Raw genomic sequence first — 15,222 nt, 5'->3', positions numbered from 1 at the left:
CCTTGTATTTCAACAATGCTCCAGTTAGTCTTTTCCCCTTTTCAACGTCACGCCTCTCCCCTCTTCCCTTCACCCTCTCTCAGCACAACATTTTAACTCTGCGTCTTGTCCCCAGCACGTCCACGCTCACTCCCATAGCAGCACAACATCTTCCTGCATCCCTGCCCTGTTATCCCTCCCTCTCCCCCCTCATGTACCTCCTCTTCACTCTTGTCACACACTCCAGAATGCTGTTCTAATCAGACACAGGCGCAGCCCACAGTTGGGCCCAAGCAGCTGTTGACAGTGGTGGCCCTACATGTATGTGAGAAGCTGCAGGTCACTCAGACTCCTGTGTATGAGGGACCCCCACCTATTGTGAGGACAAGGTTAAGCAAAGAAGGGGAGATCTCAAAGAGAGTTGCTCATAAAAAGTGGCACATTGGCAATCACTGTGCCAGTTTCAGAGCAGAGATAATAAAAGGACAGAATGGGGAACTACTGCATCTCTGGACTGAAAATGACAGTGCATAACAACATAGTATCTTAAGTCTACACTCTATCATAGAAGAAAGATTAAGGAAAGGCAAACCTACGTTTCTAGCATTTGTAGACTTAGAGAGAAAGCTTTTGACAATGTTGACTGCAATACTAAATGAGTAATGGAAAATCTCATATGAGATGTTAAACAAATACTAACAAAGAGATAGAGGGGCTGGCCAGTACTTACCTCAGCTCAGTACAGCCGATAGATACACATAAAACAGAACCGAAAATTTACGTTCCTAGCTTTTGGAACAAATGTTCCTTCATCGGGGAGGAGAGAGGGGAAAGAAAGGGGAGAAGGGAAAGAAGATTCAGTACTCACAACCCAGGTTATGAAGCAACAGGGAAAGGAAAATAGGGAGGGTAGCAAGGATGGAGGCATGGTTGTCAGAGGGAAGCCAAAGATATTCTACTGTAAGTACTGTGCCAGCTTCAAACCAAAGAGGATGCATACAGAAGTAAAGAGGTATATAGTATAAAGATAAACACAACTATGTAGGATCAAAAGATGCGTGAATGGCTAAAGAGGAAAGGGAAGGAGGAGAAGACTGAAGAGTAAATGGGATTGAGGTTGTTTAACGTAGGTTCAGTCCAGGGGGATGGTGGGATGAAAGGATGTGTTGGAGTGCAAGTTCCCATCTCCGCAGTTCGGAGGGACAGGTGTTGGGTGGGAGAAGCCAAGTGGCACATACGGTGTAGCAGGTTCCTAGGTCCCTAGAATTATGCTGGAGGGCATGCTCCGCTACTGGGTATTGGGCACCTCCTAGGCGGACAGTTCGTCTGTGTCCGTTCATGCGCTCAGCCAGTTTAGTTGTTGTCATGCCGATGTAAAAGGCTGTGCAGTGCAGGCATGTCAGTTGATAAATGACATGTGTAGTTTCACACGTGGCCCTGCCTTGAATTGTGTATGTTTTACCAGTAGCGGGGCTGGAGTAGGTGGTTGTGGGGGGATGCATGGGGCAGGTTTTGCAGTGGGGTCGGTTACAGGGGTAGGAACCGCTGGGTGGAGAAGGTAGTCTGGGTATATTGTAGGATTTAACAAGGATGTTAAGGAGGTTAGGGGGGTGACGAAAGGCAACTCTGGGTGGTGTGGGGAGAATTTTGTCAAGGGATGATCTCATTTCAGGGGTTGACTTGAGAAAGTCATATCCCTGGCGGAGTAATTTGTTGATGTTTTCGAGGCCAGGATAATATTGGGTGACAAGGGGGATGCTTCTGTGTGGTCTGGGGGTAGGAACATTGTTGTTGGATGGGGAGGAATGAATTGCTCGGGAAATCTGTTTGTAGACAAGGTCTGCAGGATAGTTGCGGGAGAGGAAAGCATTGGTCAGGTTATTGGTGTAATTGTTGAGGGATTCGTCACTGGAGCAGATACGTTTGCCACGAATACCTAGGCTGTAGGGAAGGGAGCGTTTGATGTGGAAAGGATGGCAGCTATCAAAGTGAAGGTACTGTTGTTTGTTTGTGGGTTTGATATGGACAGAGGTGTGGATGTTAGCTTCAACAAGATGAAGGTCAACATCCAGGAAGGTGGCTTGGGTTTTGGAGAAGGACCAGGTAAAATTCAGATTCGAAAAGGAGTTGAGGTTATGGAGGAAATTAAGGAGTGTTTCTTCACCATGAGTCCAGACCACAAAGATGTCATCTATAAACCTATACCAGGCCAGGGGAAGCAGCTGTTGGGTCTTCAGGAAAGCCTCCTCCATGCGGCCCATGAAGAGGTTGGCATAGGACGGAGCCATCCTGGTTCCCATGGCTGTTCCCCTGATTTGTTTGTAGGTCTGGCCTTCAAAAGTGAAGTAATTATGGGTGAGGAAGAAGTTGGTAAGTGTGATAAGGAACGAGGTTTTTGGAAGATCTTCGGGTGGGCGTTGGGAGAGGTAGTGCTCAAGGGCAGAGAGACCATGGGTATGTGGGATGTTTGTGTAAAGGGATGTAGCATCTATGGTGACAAGAAAGGTTTCAGGTGGGAGAGGAGTGGGAATGGATTTAAGGCGTTCTAGGAAGTGGTTTGTGTCTTTGATGTAGGATGGGAGTCTGCGGGTGATAGGTTGGAGGTGCTGGTCTACCAGAGCTGAGATACGTTCGGTTGGGGCTTTGAAGCCTGCTACAATGGGATGGCCAGGATGGTTCTCTTTGTGGATTTTGGGTAATAGGTAGAAGGTAGGGGTATGTGGCTCAGGTGGAGTGAGTAAGTCTATGGAAGCCATTGTGAGGCCTTGTGAGGGACCTTGGATTTTTAGGATTTTTTGCAGCTCAGTCTGGATGGAGGGAATGGGATCCTGGGTAACAGCTTTGTAGGTTGAGGTGTCGGAGAGTTGACGCAGTCCTTCTGCCACATACTCCACACGGTCAAGTACGACAGTTGTGGAGCCTTTATCCGCCGGGAGGATGACAATAGAGCGGTCTATTTTCAGCTCCTTAATGGCACGGGATTCAGCTGGGGTGATGTTGGGGGTTGTCGGGATGTTCTTCAAGAAGGACTGGGAGGCAACACTGGATGTGAGGAATTCCTGAAATGTCTGCAAGGGATGGTTTTGGGGGAGGGGAGGAGGATCCCTTTGAGAAGGCAGTCGGAACTGTTCTAGACAGGGTTCAACACTGGGTCTAGTATTTGGGGGCTGTGTTTGGGTAGTGAAGTGATATTTCCAGTTGAGGTTCCGGGTGAATGAGAGGAGATCTTTAACCAGGGCAGTGTGGTTGAATTTAGGCGTGGGGCTAAAGGTTAAGCCTTTTGATAGAACAGATGTCTCTGGAGGAGAGAGGGATCTGGATGAGAGGTTTAGGACTGAATTGGGACTGGTGATATGTGGCATTTGACTGTGGTTATAGTTGAGATTTGGTCTGTGTGGGGTATGTGCTGGGATGTGGAGATTGAGTAGGGTGGCTAGGCTAGGTTTGTTGGCTATGAGGGGGGTTTGTTGAAGGTTCTGTTGTGGTTAGTGTTTGTGAGGGATAGGGAGAGGGACCCCACTTCTTAGGTGTTGCACTAGCACTGTGGATAGTTTTTTCAGGTGGTGTGTGGCATGGAACTCAAGTTTGCAGCTGGCTTCTAGGATGATGTTCCTGAGTGTGTTCTCCGGTGTAGCAGGTTCCTAGGTCCCTAGAATTATGCTGGAGGGCATGCTCCGCTGCTGGGTATTGGGCATCTCCTAGGCGGACAGTTCGTCTGTGTCCGTTCATGCGCTCAGCCAGTTTAGTTGTTGTCATGCCGATGTAAAAGGCTGTGCAGTGCAGGCATGTCAGTTGATAAATGACATGTGTAGTTTCACACGTGGCCCTGCCTTGAATTGTGTATGTTTTACCAGTAGCTGGGCTGGAGTAGGTGGTTGTGGGTGGATGCATGGGGCAGGTTTTGCAGCGGGGTCGGTTACAGGGGTAGGAACCGCTGGGTGGAGAAGGTAGTCTGGGAATATTGTAGGATTTAACAAGGATGTTACGGAGGTTAGGGGGGCGACAAAAGGCAACTCTGGGTGGTGTGGGGAGAATTTTGTCAAGGGATGATCTCATTTCAGGGGTTCACTTGAGAAAGTCATATCCCTGGCGGAGTAATTTGTTGCTTGCACAGGATAGAGTAGCATGGAGAGCTGCATCAAAGCAGTCTCAGGACTGAAGACCACAACAACAACAATAGTCTACACTCTCTGACATTCCCCCTTCATCTATCTTTCCCCTTGTCTTCACGACAAGGGGATCTCTGTACGGGGAGATGAGTGACCTGTTGCACCTTTCTAACCTTCTTCACCAACCTGTCCTTTCCTGCTTGAGGTAGAAAAGAGTTGCTCTGAAAGGAAAAACTGGTGATATACTTTCAAAGATGTCTGTAGTTGGTACTAGAATATCACTACCAGAAAGTTGGTACTGACCTGTTGTTCATTCTCTTTGAAACTCTTTAGTTTTCTCAAGTGAATTTTTCTTTTTATACAATTATTATTCATTTGTTTCACACTGTAATTTTGAATCTTTGATTTGGTTCCAGATCCACAAAACTGAGAAAGACGAGTTAAAAGAACATCTTTGCTGTTCTTCCACATCAATTTCACCGTCAACAATTGATATTGTTGATTTCTACAAAGTGCCTTTCATTGAGGTACTGGATCTAGTTCGTAACCGAAAAGTCTATTTGTCCTCTGGTTTTGCATATATACCAAGTTCAGATTTGATATCTGTTCTCATGTCAGTATTCCGGGCAAACCTATCACATGCTTTAACAGTAAGTATTGATTCTTCCAACCAAAGATCAATTTAATGAATATAAGTCATGCAAGAATCAAAAGCAAGTATTACATTTAGCTCTTGGTCTTTTCTGCTTACTTTGTGTTATTTCTGCACTGTTTGGGGCCTATTTTTAGTGGAACAGCTGAGCACAGGTGCAACTTAATTCATGTCCCATATAATTTGACCCCATATATCATCTTTGGTTAAAAAATGGTCAGTTATTAAAAAGCTTACGGTGGGAGAACTGTATAGAAACCGTCTCCATGCCTTCCAGTCTGACTGTGTAAGTGTAGACCAGATGTGGTTTAAATTCAGAGAAATAGTATCGACAGCAGTTGAGAGATATGTACCAGGTAAATTATTAAGAGATGGTACTGATATCCCTTGTCACACTAAACAGCCCAGAACACTGTTGTAGAAGCAATGAAAAAAAGGATGCCAATTTTGAAAGAATGCAAAATCCTCAAGATTGCCAAAGTTTTACAGGAGCTCGAAATTTAATATGAACTTCAGTGCGAGATGCATTTAATAGTTACCACAACAAAACTCTGTTTCGAAATCTGCCAGATAACTCGGAGAGATTCTGGTCATGTGTTAAGTACACCACTGGCAAGACACGATCAATACCTTTACTGTGTGATAACGATGGTTATGTTATTGCTGACATTGTTACTAAACTCAGTTTTCCGAAATGCCTTCACAAAAGAAGATGAAGTAAATACTTTTAGAATTTGAATAAAGAACAACTGCCAATATGGGTAACTTAGAAGTAGATATACTTCCGTGTGGTGAAGCATCTTAAAATACTTAAGAAAGGCAAGTCTTCCGGACCCGTCAGGTTCCTTTCAGAGTATGTTGATACAATAGCTTGATACTTAGCAGTCATATAAAATCACTCACTTGTAGAAAGATCCCTACCCAGAGAATGGAAAGTTGCACAAGCCACACCAGTACCCAGGAAAGGAAATGGGAATAATTTGCTGAATTACAGACCCATATCTCTAACGTCAATTTGCTGTAGGATTTTGGAATATATGATGTGCTTGAACATTACGAATCACCTCAAATAAAATGATTTATTGGCAGATAGCCAACAGATTCAGAAAATATCATTCTTGTGAAACACACCTAGCTCTTTATTCTCACACAGTAATGAGGGCTATTGATAGGGCACTTCAAATTGATTTCCTATTTTTAGACTTCCAGAAGGCTTTTGACACCATTCCTCACAAGCGGCTTCTAATTAAATTGCAAACCTATGGAATGCTGTTGTTCCTGATGTATGTAAATGATTTAGGAGACAATCGGAGCAGTCCTCTTAGATTGTTTGCAGTTGATGCTGTTATTTACTGTCATGTAATGTTCTGAATTGCAAAATGATGTAGACAAGATATCCGTATATAGACAAGATATCTGTATGATGCAAAATGTGGCAGTTAAATCTAAATCATGAAAAGTTTGAAGTTATCCACATGAACACTAAAAACAATTCGCTAAATATCAGTTACACACCAAATTCATATTGAGGAAAAAGACCTTGTTTCACAAAGCGCCTAGCATCCAGTGCACATTGGTCTATTGATTACTCGTATGAGTTTGAACACCTTTTAAGTTATTGTTATAATTACTAGCGAATTCCATAGATTCAGACTACCAGAGTGGAAATAAACAACTAACAGGAATAACAGGCAACAAAGATTATGTATTGTCTTCTCCGTGTATCCAAGAAAATGAAATTTTGACAGAAAATTTTTGGCCGAGTTTAAACGCAGCCAAAACCTCTCAGACAAACAGAAGCTAAACGATGTCAAAGTTAGCGTAAGGAGGGCTATGCGTGAAGCGTTCATTGAATTCGAAAGTGAAATTCTATGTACCGACTTGACAGAAAATCCTAGGAAGTTCTGGTCTTACGTTAAATCAGTAAGTGGCTCGAAACAGCATATCCAGACACTACGGGATGATGATGGCATTGAAACAGAGGATGACACGCGTAGAGCTGAAATACTAAACACATTTTTCCAAAGCTGTTTCACAGAGGAAGACCGCACTGCAGTCCCTTCTCTAAATCCTTGCACAAACAAAAAAATGGCTGACATCGAAATAAGTGTCCAAGGAATAGAAAAGCAACTGGAATCACTCAATAGAGGAAAGTTCACTGGACCTGACGGGATACCAATTCGATTCTACACAGAGTACGCGAAAGAACTTGCCCCCCTTCTAACAGCCGTGTACCGCAAGTCTCTAGAGGAACGGAGGGTTCCAAATGATTGGAAAAGAGCACAGATAGTCCCAGTCTTCAAGAAGGGTCGTCGAGCAGATGCGCAAAACTATAGACCTATATCTCTTACGTCGATCTCTTGTAGAATTTTAGAACATGTTTTTTGCTCGCGTATCATGTCATTTCTGGAAACCCAGAATCTACTATGTAGGAATCAACATGGATTCAGGAAACAGCGATCGTGTGAGACCCAACTCGCTTTATTTGTTCATGAGACCCAGAAAATATTAGATACAGGCTCCCAGGTAGATGCTATTTTTCTTGACTTCCGGAAGGCGTTCGATACAGTTCCGCACTGTCGCCTGATAAACAAAGTAAGAGCCTACGGAATATCAGACCAGCTGTGTGGCTGTATTGAAGAGTTTTTAGCAAATAGAACACAGCATGTTGTTATCAATGGAGAGACGTCTACAGACGTTAAAGTAACCTCTGGCGTGCCACAGGGGAGTGTTATGGGACCATTGCTTTTCACAATATATATAAATGACTTAGTAGATAGTGTCGGAAGTTCCATGCGGCTTTTCGCGGATGATGCTGTAGTATACAGAGAAGTTGCAGCATTAGAAAATTGTAGCGAAATGCAGGAAGATCTGCAGCGGATAGGCACTTGGTGCAGGGAGTGGCAACTGACCCTTAACATAGACAAATGTAATGTATTGCGAATACATAGAAAGAAGGATCCTTTATTGTATGATTATATGATAGCGGAACAAACACTGGTAGCAGTTACTTCTGTAAAATATCTGGGAGTATGCGTGCGGAACGATTTGAAGTGGAATGATCATATAAAATTAATTGTTGGTAAGGCGGGTACCAGGTTGAGATTCATTGGGAAAGTGCTTAGAAAATGTAGTCCATCAACAAAGGAGGTGGCTTACAAAACACTCGTTCGACCTATACTTGAGTATTGCTCATCAGTGTGGGATCCGTACCAGATCGGTCTGAGTTCTTGTTCTGCCGGTTACAAATAATCTCATCCAGTATTAATTACGAGATTTTTTTAAAAGAGGGGCAGGATGTCAAACCGGCCGACTGCTAGCAGGAGAGGCACCACGAGAGATTTTAATTTCCACTGGCCTGAATATAATTTGATGGCACCCATTACAATTACACCTATGAATTCCCCAGAGTGGAATACAGAGACGTGTGATGGAAGAATGCTGTGTGAAGAGGCGTGGCACTGCACTTCAGCACACTTAAGACCAAATAACATGTCTTACGTTCCCTCGAACATATATGTTCTATGTATCAGACTCTTCAGAAAGATGTGCGCTACAAAATGAAGATATTTTTGAAAAGTTGATTTTCTAAATTTTTGGTGTCCCACCTCAAACGCTCAAGGGAGAGGGAGCGCCACTATCTAATATTGCTGCGGTTCAGAAATATTGTAGAGGTTCAGAAATATTGTAGATCTGGACCTGAAGCACAGAGCAGTCTGAGTTGGTGGGGAGGTGGTAGCGTCCATGTGACCCATGTTTATGTTAAGTGATTTTGCTGTTTCCTCTTCGTTTGTTGCTCTCACATCAAATGAAAAGAAAATGGATTTATGTGGCCGGGAGCTATCAAGTGATTTAAAATACATTCACATAATTATGGAAGGGTCTCCCGCATCGTCCCTTACGCTCCTCGGAGTATGGGACCTCATCGTCATCAAAATATGTTGTTAGTTTCAGATTTTATTTTTTTCCACCTTTCTGACAGTCAAGCGTTAATCACCTTACGGAACAATGAAGTTGTTTTTGTCGGTTTTTTTAAGAAATTCTACTCTATCTTTTCTGCTGAAGCAGTCAATTCATTTCAAACGAAGTGTTTAATTCCACACTATTGGCTAGTCCAATTGTTGGCTGTATTTGAAGTTCATGTTTTCATCTTCTAGCTCGTATGGCATTATGCCATAATAAGAACCAAACATGAGATCAAACAGTACTGGTACTCCAAGAAAATTTACATCTGAATCTGGACATACGAATGTGCACTTTAAGCTGAATTATGCATTTTAGTTTGGTCCACAAAATTCCCATGCTCGTGGAGTATCCTAAAATGTCTTGTTTCTTTAGTGACATAATGTAAGATCTTTTAATGTTTTACACATACGAACATACGGGCTTCCTGCACCATCATAGCTGCGCAAGCGCAGCAACGGCTGTTATCTGGCGCTCTCTGGCAACTGCTGAAACAGATCTATTTCTAACAGGTCGTGGGAAAATATTCCCAATGGTTGTTTTAAAAGCATTACTTTCAAAGTAAATTTCCTTTTACACAAGATGAACTCTGTGCGTGAATGTCCGATGAATTACTTAAATCACAGAGTGTTTAACTCTCATTCAAAAATCAGATCTTTGAGGATGACTATGTAGAATATTTTTGAGCCCAGAAGATCAGACATTTATGTCGTGAAAAATTTTACTGGCACATTTGTGTGATGTATCTTGCAGCATAACATGCGCAAAAAAGATCAACATTATGTGTAAAAGCTTAGCTTCTCTTGCACCTTATTAATCTTAGAGACAAATATTATATGTGAAAGCTTTTCTTTTCTTGTAGCAACCCTATGTATATTAATTTAAACCATTACCTTTTCCTCTTCGTGTGATCGCACTACTTAACAGTGACGTTGATATTGGCTGACTACATCACGTGTCCTATGCTCTGAATATCCGCCATCATCGGCTGGAGAGATCGCCTGACATGAGCTACGACTGGCTTACAAAAGTGCATCACAATCTCGATTTCAATCCTTCAGAAAGTAACATGCGGTGTTTGGTGGAATTTGAATTTATTCTGTCGTAATACTAAAATATGCAGTCTACATGTTGCTGCACATCAGACATCTTTCCAAAATGTGTGTTTTCCCTCGAGTTTCATTTTCTAAAGTGCCGGGAAATTCTATGCCGGTGTATAAAACCACAACCATTGAAGGGATTGATAAGTTTTACAGTTCCGAGGAAAAGTATACTGTTACTTAACATGGAAAAAGTGTATTTTCATCCGGGAGAAAGTATTTTTAACTGGGAAATTGGGGAATTTTTCTTCCTCGTCCACGTATACACCCTGACTCAGGAGGACATCATTATCAGGAGAAAGAAAACTGGTGTTCTACAGATCAGAGTGTGGAACGTCAGATACCTTAATCGGACAGATAGTTTAGAAAATATAAAAAGGGAAATGGATAGGTTAAAGTTAGATATAGTGGGAATTAGTGAAGTTTGGTGGCAAGATATAGTGGGAATTAGTGAAGTTTGGTGGCAGGAGGAACAAGACTTATGGTCAGGTGAATACAGGGTTATAAGTACAATATCAAATAGGGGTAATGCAGGAGTAGAATAATGAATAAAAATATAGGAGTACAGATAAGCTACTACAAACAGCATAGTGAATGCATTATTGTGGCCAAGATAGACATGAAGCCCAAGCCTACCACAGTAGTACAAGTTTATATGCCAACTAGCTCCGCAAATGACTAAGAGATTGATGAAATGTATGATAAGATAAAAGAAATTATTCAGATAGTGAAGGGAGGTGAAAATTTAATAGTCATGGGTGACTGGAATTCAATAGTAGGAAAAGGAAGAGAAGGAAACGTAGTAGGTGAATATGGAATGGGGATAAGAAATGAAAGAGGAAGCCACCTGGTAGAATTTTGCACAGAGCGTAACTTAATCATAGCTAACACTTGGTTCAAGAATCATGAAAGAAGGTTGTATACATGGAAGAGGCCTGGAGATACTGGAAGGTTTCAGATAGATTATATAATGGTAAGACACAGATTTCGGAACCAGGTTTTAAATTGTAAGACATTTCCAGGAGTGGATGTGGACTCTGACCACAATCTGTTGGTTATGTAATGTAGATTAAAACTGAAGAAACTGCAAAAACATGGGATTTTAAGGAGATGGGGCCTGGATATATTGACAGAACCAGAGGTTGTATAGAGTTTCAGGGAGAGCATTAGGGAACGATTGACAGAAATGGGGGAAAGAAATACAGTAGAAGAAGAATGGGTAGCTTTGAGGGATGAAATAGTGAAGGCAGCAGAGGACCGAGGAGGTAAAAAGACAAGGGCTAGTAGAAATCCTTGGGTAACAGAAGATATAGTGAATTTAATTGATGAAAGGAGAAAATATAAAAATGCAGTAATTGAAGCAGGCAAAAAGGAGTGCAAACGTCTCAAGAATGAGATAGACAGAAAGCGCAAAATGGCAAAACAGGGATGGCTAGAGGACAAATGTAAGGATGTAGAGGTATATCTCACTAGGGGTAAGATAGATACTGCCTACAGGAAAATTAAAGAGACTTTTGGAGAAAAGAGAACCACTTATATGAATATCAAGAGCTCAGATGGAAGCCCAGTTCTAAGCAAAGAAGGGAAAGCAGAAAGGTGGAAGGAGTATATAGCGGATCCATACAAGGGCGATGTTCTTAATGACAATATTATGGAAATGGAAAAGGATGTAGATGAAGATGAAATGGGAGATATGATACTGCATGAAGATTTTGACAGGGCACTGAAAAACCTAACTCGAAACAAGGCCCCGTGAGTAGACAACATTCCATTAGAACTACTGACAGCCTTGGGAGAGCTCGCCCTGACAAAACTCTACCATCTGGGGAGCAAGATGTATGAGACAGGCAAAATACCCTCAGACTTATCAGTTTAATAAGTCACAGCTGTAAAATACTAACGCGAATTCTTTACAGCCAAATGGAAAAACTGGTAGAAGCCAACCTCGGGGAAGATCAATTTGGATTCCGTAGAAATGTTGGAACACATGAGGCAATATGACCCTACGACTTATCTTAGAAGATAGATTAAGGAAAGGCAAATTATGTTTCTAGCATTTGTAGACATAGAGAAAGCTTTTGACAATGTTAACTGGAATACTCTCTTTCAAATTCTGAAGTTGGCGGGGGTCTAATACAGGAAGCAAAAAGCTATTTACAATTTGTACAGAAACCAGATGACAGTTATAAGAGTTGGGGGACATGAGAGGGAAGCAGTGGCTGGGAAGGGAGTGAGACAGGGTTGTAGCCTCTCCCCAATGCTATTCAATCTGTATGCTAAGCAAGCAGTAAAGGAAACAAAAGAAAAGTTCGGGGTAGGTATTAAAATCCATGGAGAAGAAATAAAAACTTAAAGGTTTGCCGATTACATTGTAATTCTGTCAGAGACAGCAAAGAACTTGGAAGAGCAGTTGAATGGAATGGACAGTGTCTTGAAAGGAGGGTATAAGATGAATATCAACAAAAGCAAAATGAGGATAATGGAATGTAGTCTAATTAAATCAGGTGATGCTGAGGGAATTAGGTTAGGAAATGAGACGCTTAAAGTAGTAAAGGAGTTTTGCTATTTGGGGAGCAAAATAACTGATGATGGTCGAAGTAGAGAGGATATAAAATGTAGACTGGTTATGGCAAGGAAAGCATTTTTCAAGAACAGAAATTTGTTAACCTCGAGTATAGATTTAAGTTTCAGGAAGGCGTTTCTGAAAGTATTTGTATAGAGTGTAGCCATGTATGGAAGTGAAACATGGACGATAAATAGTTTAGACAAGAAGAGAATAGAAGCTTTCGAAATGTGGAGCTACAGAAGAATGCTGAAGATTAGATGGGTAGATTACGTAACTAATGAGGAGGTATTGAATAGAATTGGGGAGAAGAGAGATTAGTGGCACAACTTGACTAGAAGAAGGAATCGGTTGGTAGGACATGTTCTGAGGCATCAAGAGATCACGAATTTACTATTGGAGGGCAGCGTGGAGGGTAAAAATTGTAGAGGGAGACCAAGAGATGAATACACTAAGCAAATTTAGGAGGATGTAGGTTGCAGTAGGTATGTGGAGATGAAGAAGCTTGCACAGGATAGAGTAGCATGGAGAGCTGCATCAAACCAGTCTCTGGACTGAAGACCACAACAACAACAGTAATGTAATATGGTAACTTTGCGCAACTAACCTCAGACTTGAGGATGACATTCAGTAATTTGTTTACTTCATAGTTAATGATTAAATATTATGTTAAAATAATTTGAATTCTTGAGATTGATTTAAAAGCTTCTGTTTGTGAAGCAGGCACAACTTTAGATACTGAAGTTCATGTTTTATGTGTACAATCAGCTGGTTGCTAACAAACCTTTTGTGCCTTTATTCTATTTTTTGATAATCCTTTTTCCTTATAAATTCTGTCATTTTCTTAAAAATACAATGCAAAGACAAAATGTGTTCGTTTTGAATATGCTGTAAAATTTTGAAGGTAGGTCTCAAATAAAAGGGCTATCTATTTATTGTTACCACAGTGGTACACCCAATAACAGTCATTATACTGAAACATATAACACTGTGATCAGTGGATAAACCATAATGTCAGTGGGTAAAAAGAGAAAGCATGCTTGCAACTCGTTCGGTATTGGAAATAAGTGCCTTTGAGTGCACGGTAATTAGTCTAATCATGTCTGAATGGTCCATGTTGTTGTTGTGGTCTTCACTCCAAAGACTGGTTTGATGCAGCTCTCCATACTATCCTATCCTGTGCAAATCATCTTCATCTCCAAATAAGTACCGTAACCAACATCCTTCTGAATCTGCTTACTGTATTTGTTCCTGGGTCTCACTCTACGATTTTTACCTCCCACACTTCCCTCAGATACTAAATTGGTGATCCTCCATTGGTGTCTCTGAATGTGTCCTGTTAACCAATCCCTTCTTTTGGTCGAGTTATGCCACAAATTTCTTGTCTCCTCAATTCTATTCAGTACCATCTCATTAGTTACGTGATCTACCCATCTAATTGTCAATGTTCTTCTGTAACACCACATTTCAAAAGCTTCAATTCTCTTTTTGTCTAAACTATTTGTCATCGGTGTTTCATCTCCACACATGACTACACTCCAGACAGATATCTTCAGAAAAGACTTCCGAACACTTAAATCTATATTAATGTTAACAAATTTCTCTTCTTCAGAAACGCTTTCCTTGCCATCGCCAGTCTGCATTTTGTATCCTCTCTACTTTGACCACCATCCGTTATTTTGCTGCCCGAATAGCACAATTCATGTACTACTTTGAGTGTCTCATTTCCTAATCTGATTCCCTTAGCATCACCTGATTTAATTTGGCTTCATTCCATTAACCATGTTTTGCTTTTGTGGATGTTCATCTTATGTCCTCCTTTTAAGACAATGTCCATCCCGTTCAATTGCTCTTCCAAGTCCTTTGCTGATATTGACAGAATTACAGTTGCATTGACAAACCTCAAAGTTTTTATTTCCTCTCCCCGAACTTTAATTCCAATTCCAAATTTTGCTTTTGTTTCTTTACTGCTTGTTCAATGTAGGTATTGAATAACATCAGGGATTGGCTACAACCCTGTCTTACTGCCTTCTCAACCATAGCTTCCCTTCCATGCCCCTTGACTCTTACCACTGCCGTCTGGTTTCTGTACAAGTTGTAAACAGTCTTTCAATCCCTGCTACCTTTAGAATTTCAAAGAGAGTATTCCAGTCAACATTATCAAAAACTTTCTCTAAGTCTACAAATGCTAATACATAGGTTTACCTTTCCTTAACCTATCTTCTAAGATAAGTCGTAGAGTCAGCATTGCCTTGCGTGTTTCTACATTTCTCCAGAGTCCAAGCTGATCTCCCCCAAGGTTAGCTTCTACCAGTTTTTCCATCCTTCTGTAAAAAAATCATGTTAGTATTTAGTCAGCAATTGCTTTCTGCCTGTGGGACTGATATGTAGGGGCTTGTAGCATACTCTTAGATGCCTCACTGCTGGTTCATGTAACTTTTAAAGCAGGCTTTTGCGATTTAGTTGCTGTCTAATCTTCAAACGTCTCAATGTTCAATATGGAATAGGCACAGGAGCGGAGCAAGGTAGAGGGCAGTAATTAATAAGTATTCATAGAGATATATATCGGGAGAGAATGGGTAGTGGTGATATCGATGCTGATAGGCTGAGAGCTAAGGATGTCATATTTCTACCAGGATGTTGACTGTGCCTTAAGTTAATTGCAGTCCTGTCATTGACCAACTTAGTTTTGAATCTATAGCAGTTATTGTTACATTGTCACACCAATTTTTGTGGACTAAATTTTAATTGACGGGAGATCTAATAAATGTAAATAATATATTGTGATCTGAAAATGCGTCTATTTTTGGCAAAATTCACATTTAAATAATTGTTGTTGTTGTAACAAATGATTAT

At 41.2% G+C, this 15,222-nt stretch overlaps 1 protein-coding gene across 2 annotated transcripts in view; it reads left to right on the top strand.

The window, feature by feature from the left end:
- LOC124596615 (DNA primase large subunit) overlaps nt 1-15,222 on the top strand; it is a 91,372-nt gene that overhangs the window by 54,632 nt on the left and 21,518 nt on the right. For both annotated transcript variants that reach the window (XM_047135837.1, XM_047135838.1), the window contains exon 5: nt 4,505-4,738. In XM_047135837.1, coding sequence (XP_046991793.1) covers nt 4,505-4,738 — 234 coding nt within the window. The remainder of the gene's footprint in view (nt 1-4,504; nt 4,739-15,222) is intronic.

This window comes from Schistocerca americana, chromosome 2 (assembly GCF_021461395.2).
Source record: "Schistocerca americana isolate TAMUIC-IGC-003095 chromosome 2, iqSchAmer2.1, whole genome shotgun sequence".
In the NCBI taxonomy this organism is placed as follows: Eukaryota; Metazoa; Arthropoda; class Insecta; order Orthoptera; family Acrididae; genus Schistocerca; species Schistocerca americana.
Note: the sequence above shows the minus strand (reverse complement) of the source record. Positions and strands in the feature narration are given on the sequence as shown.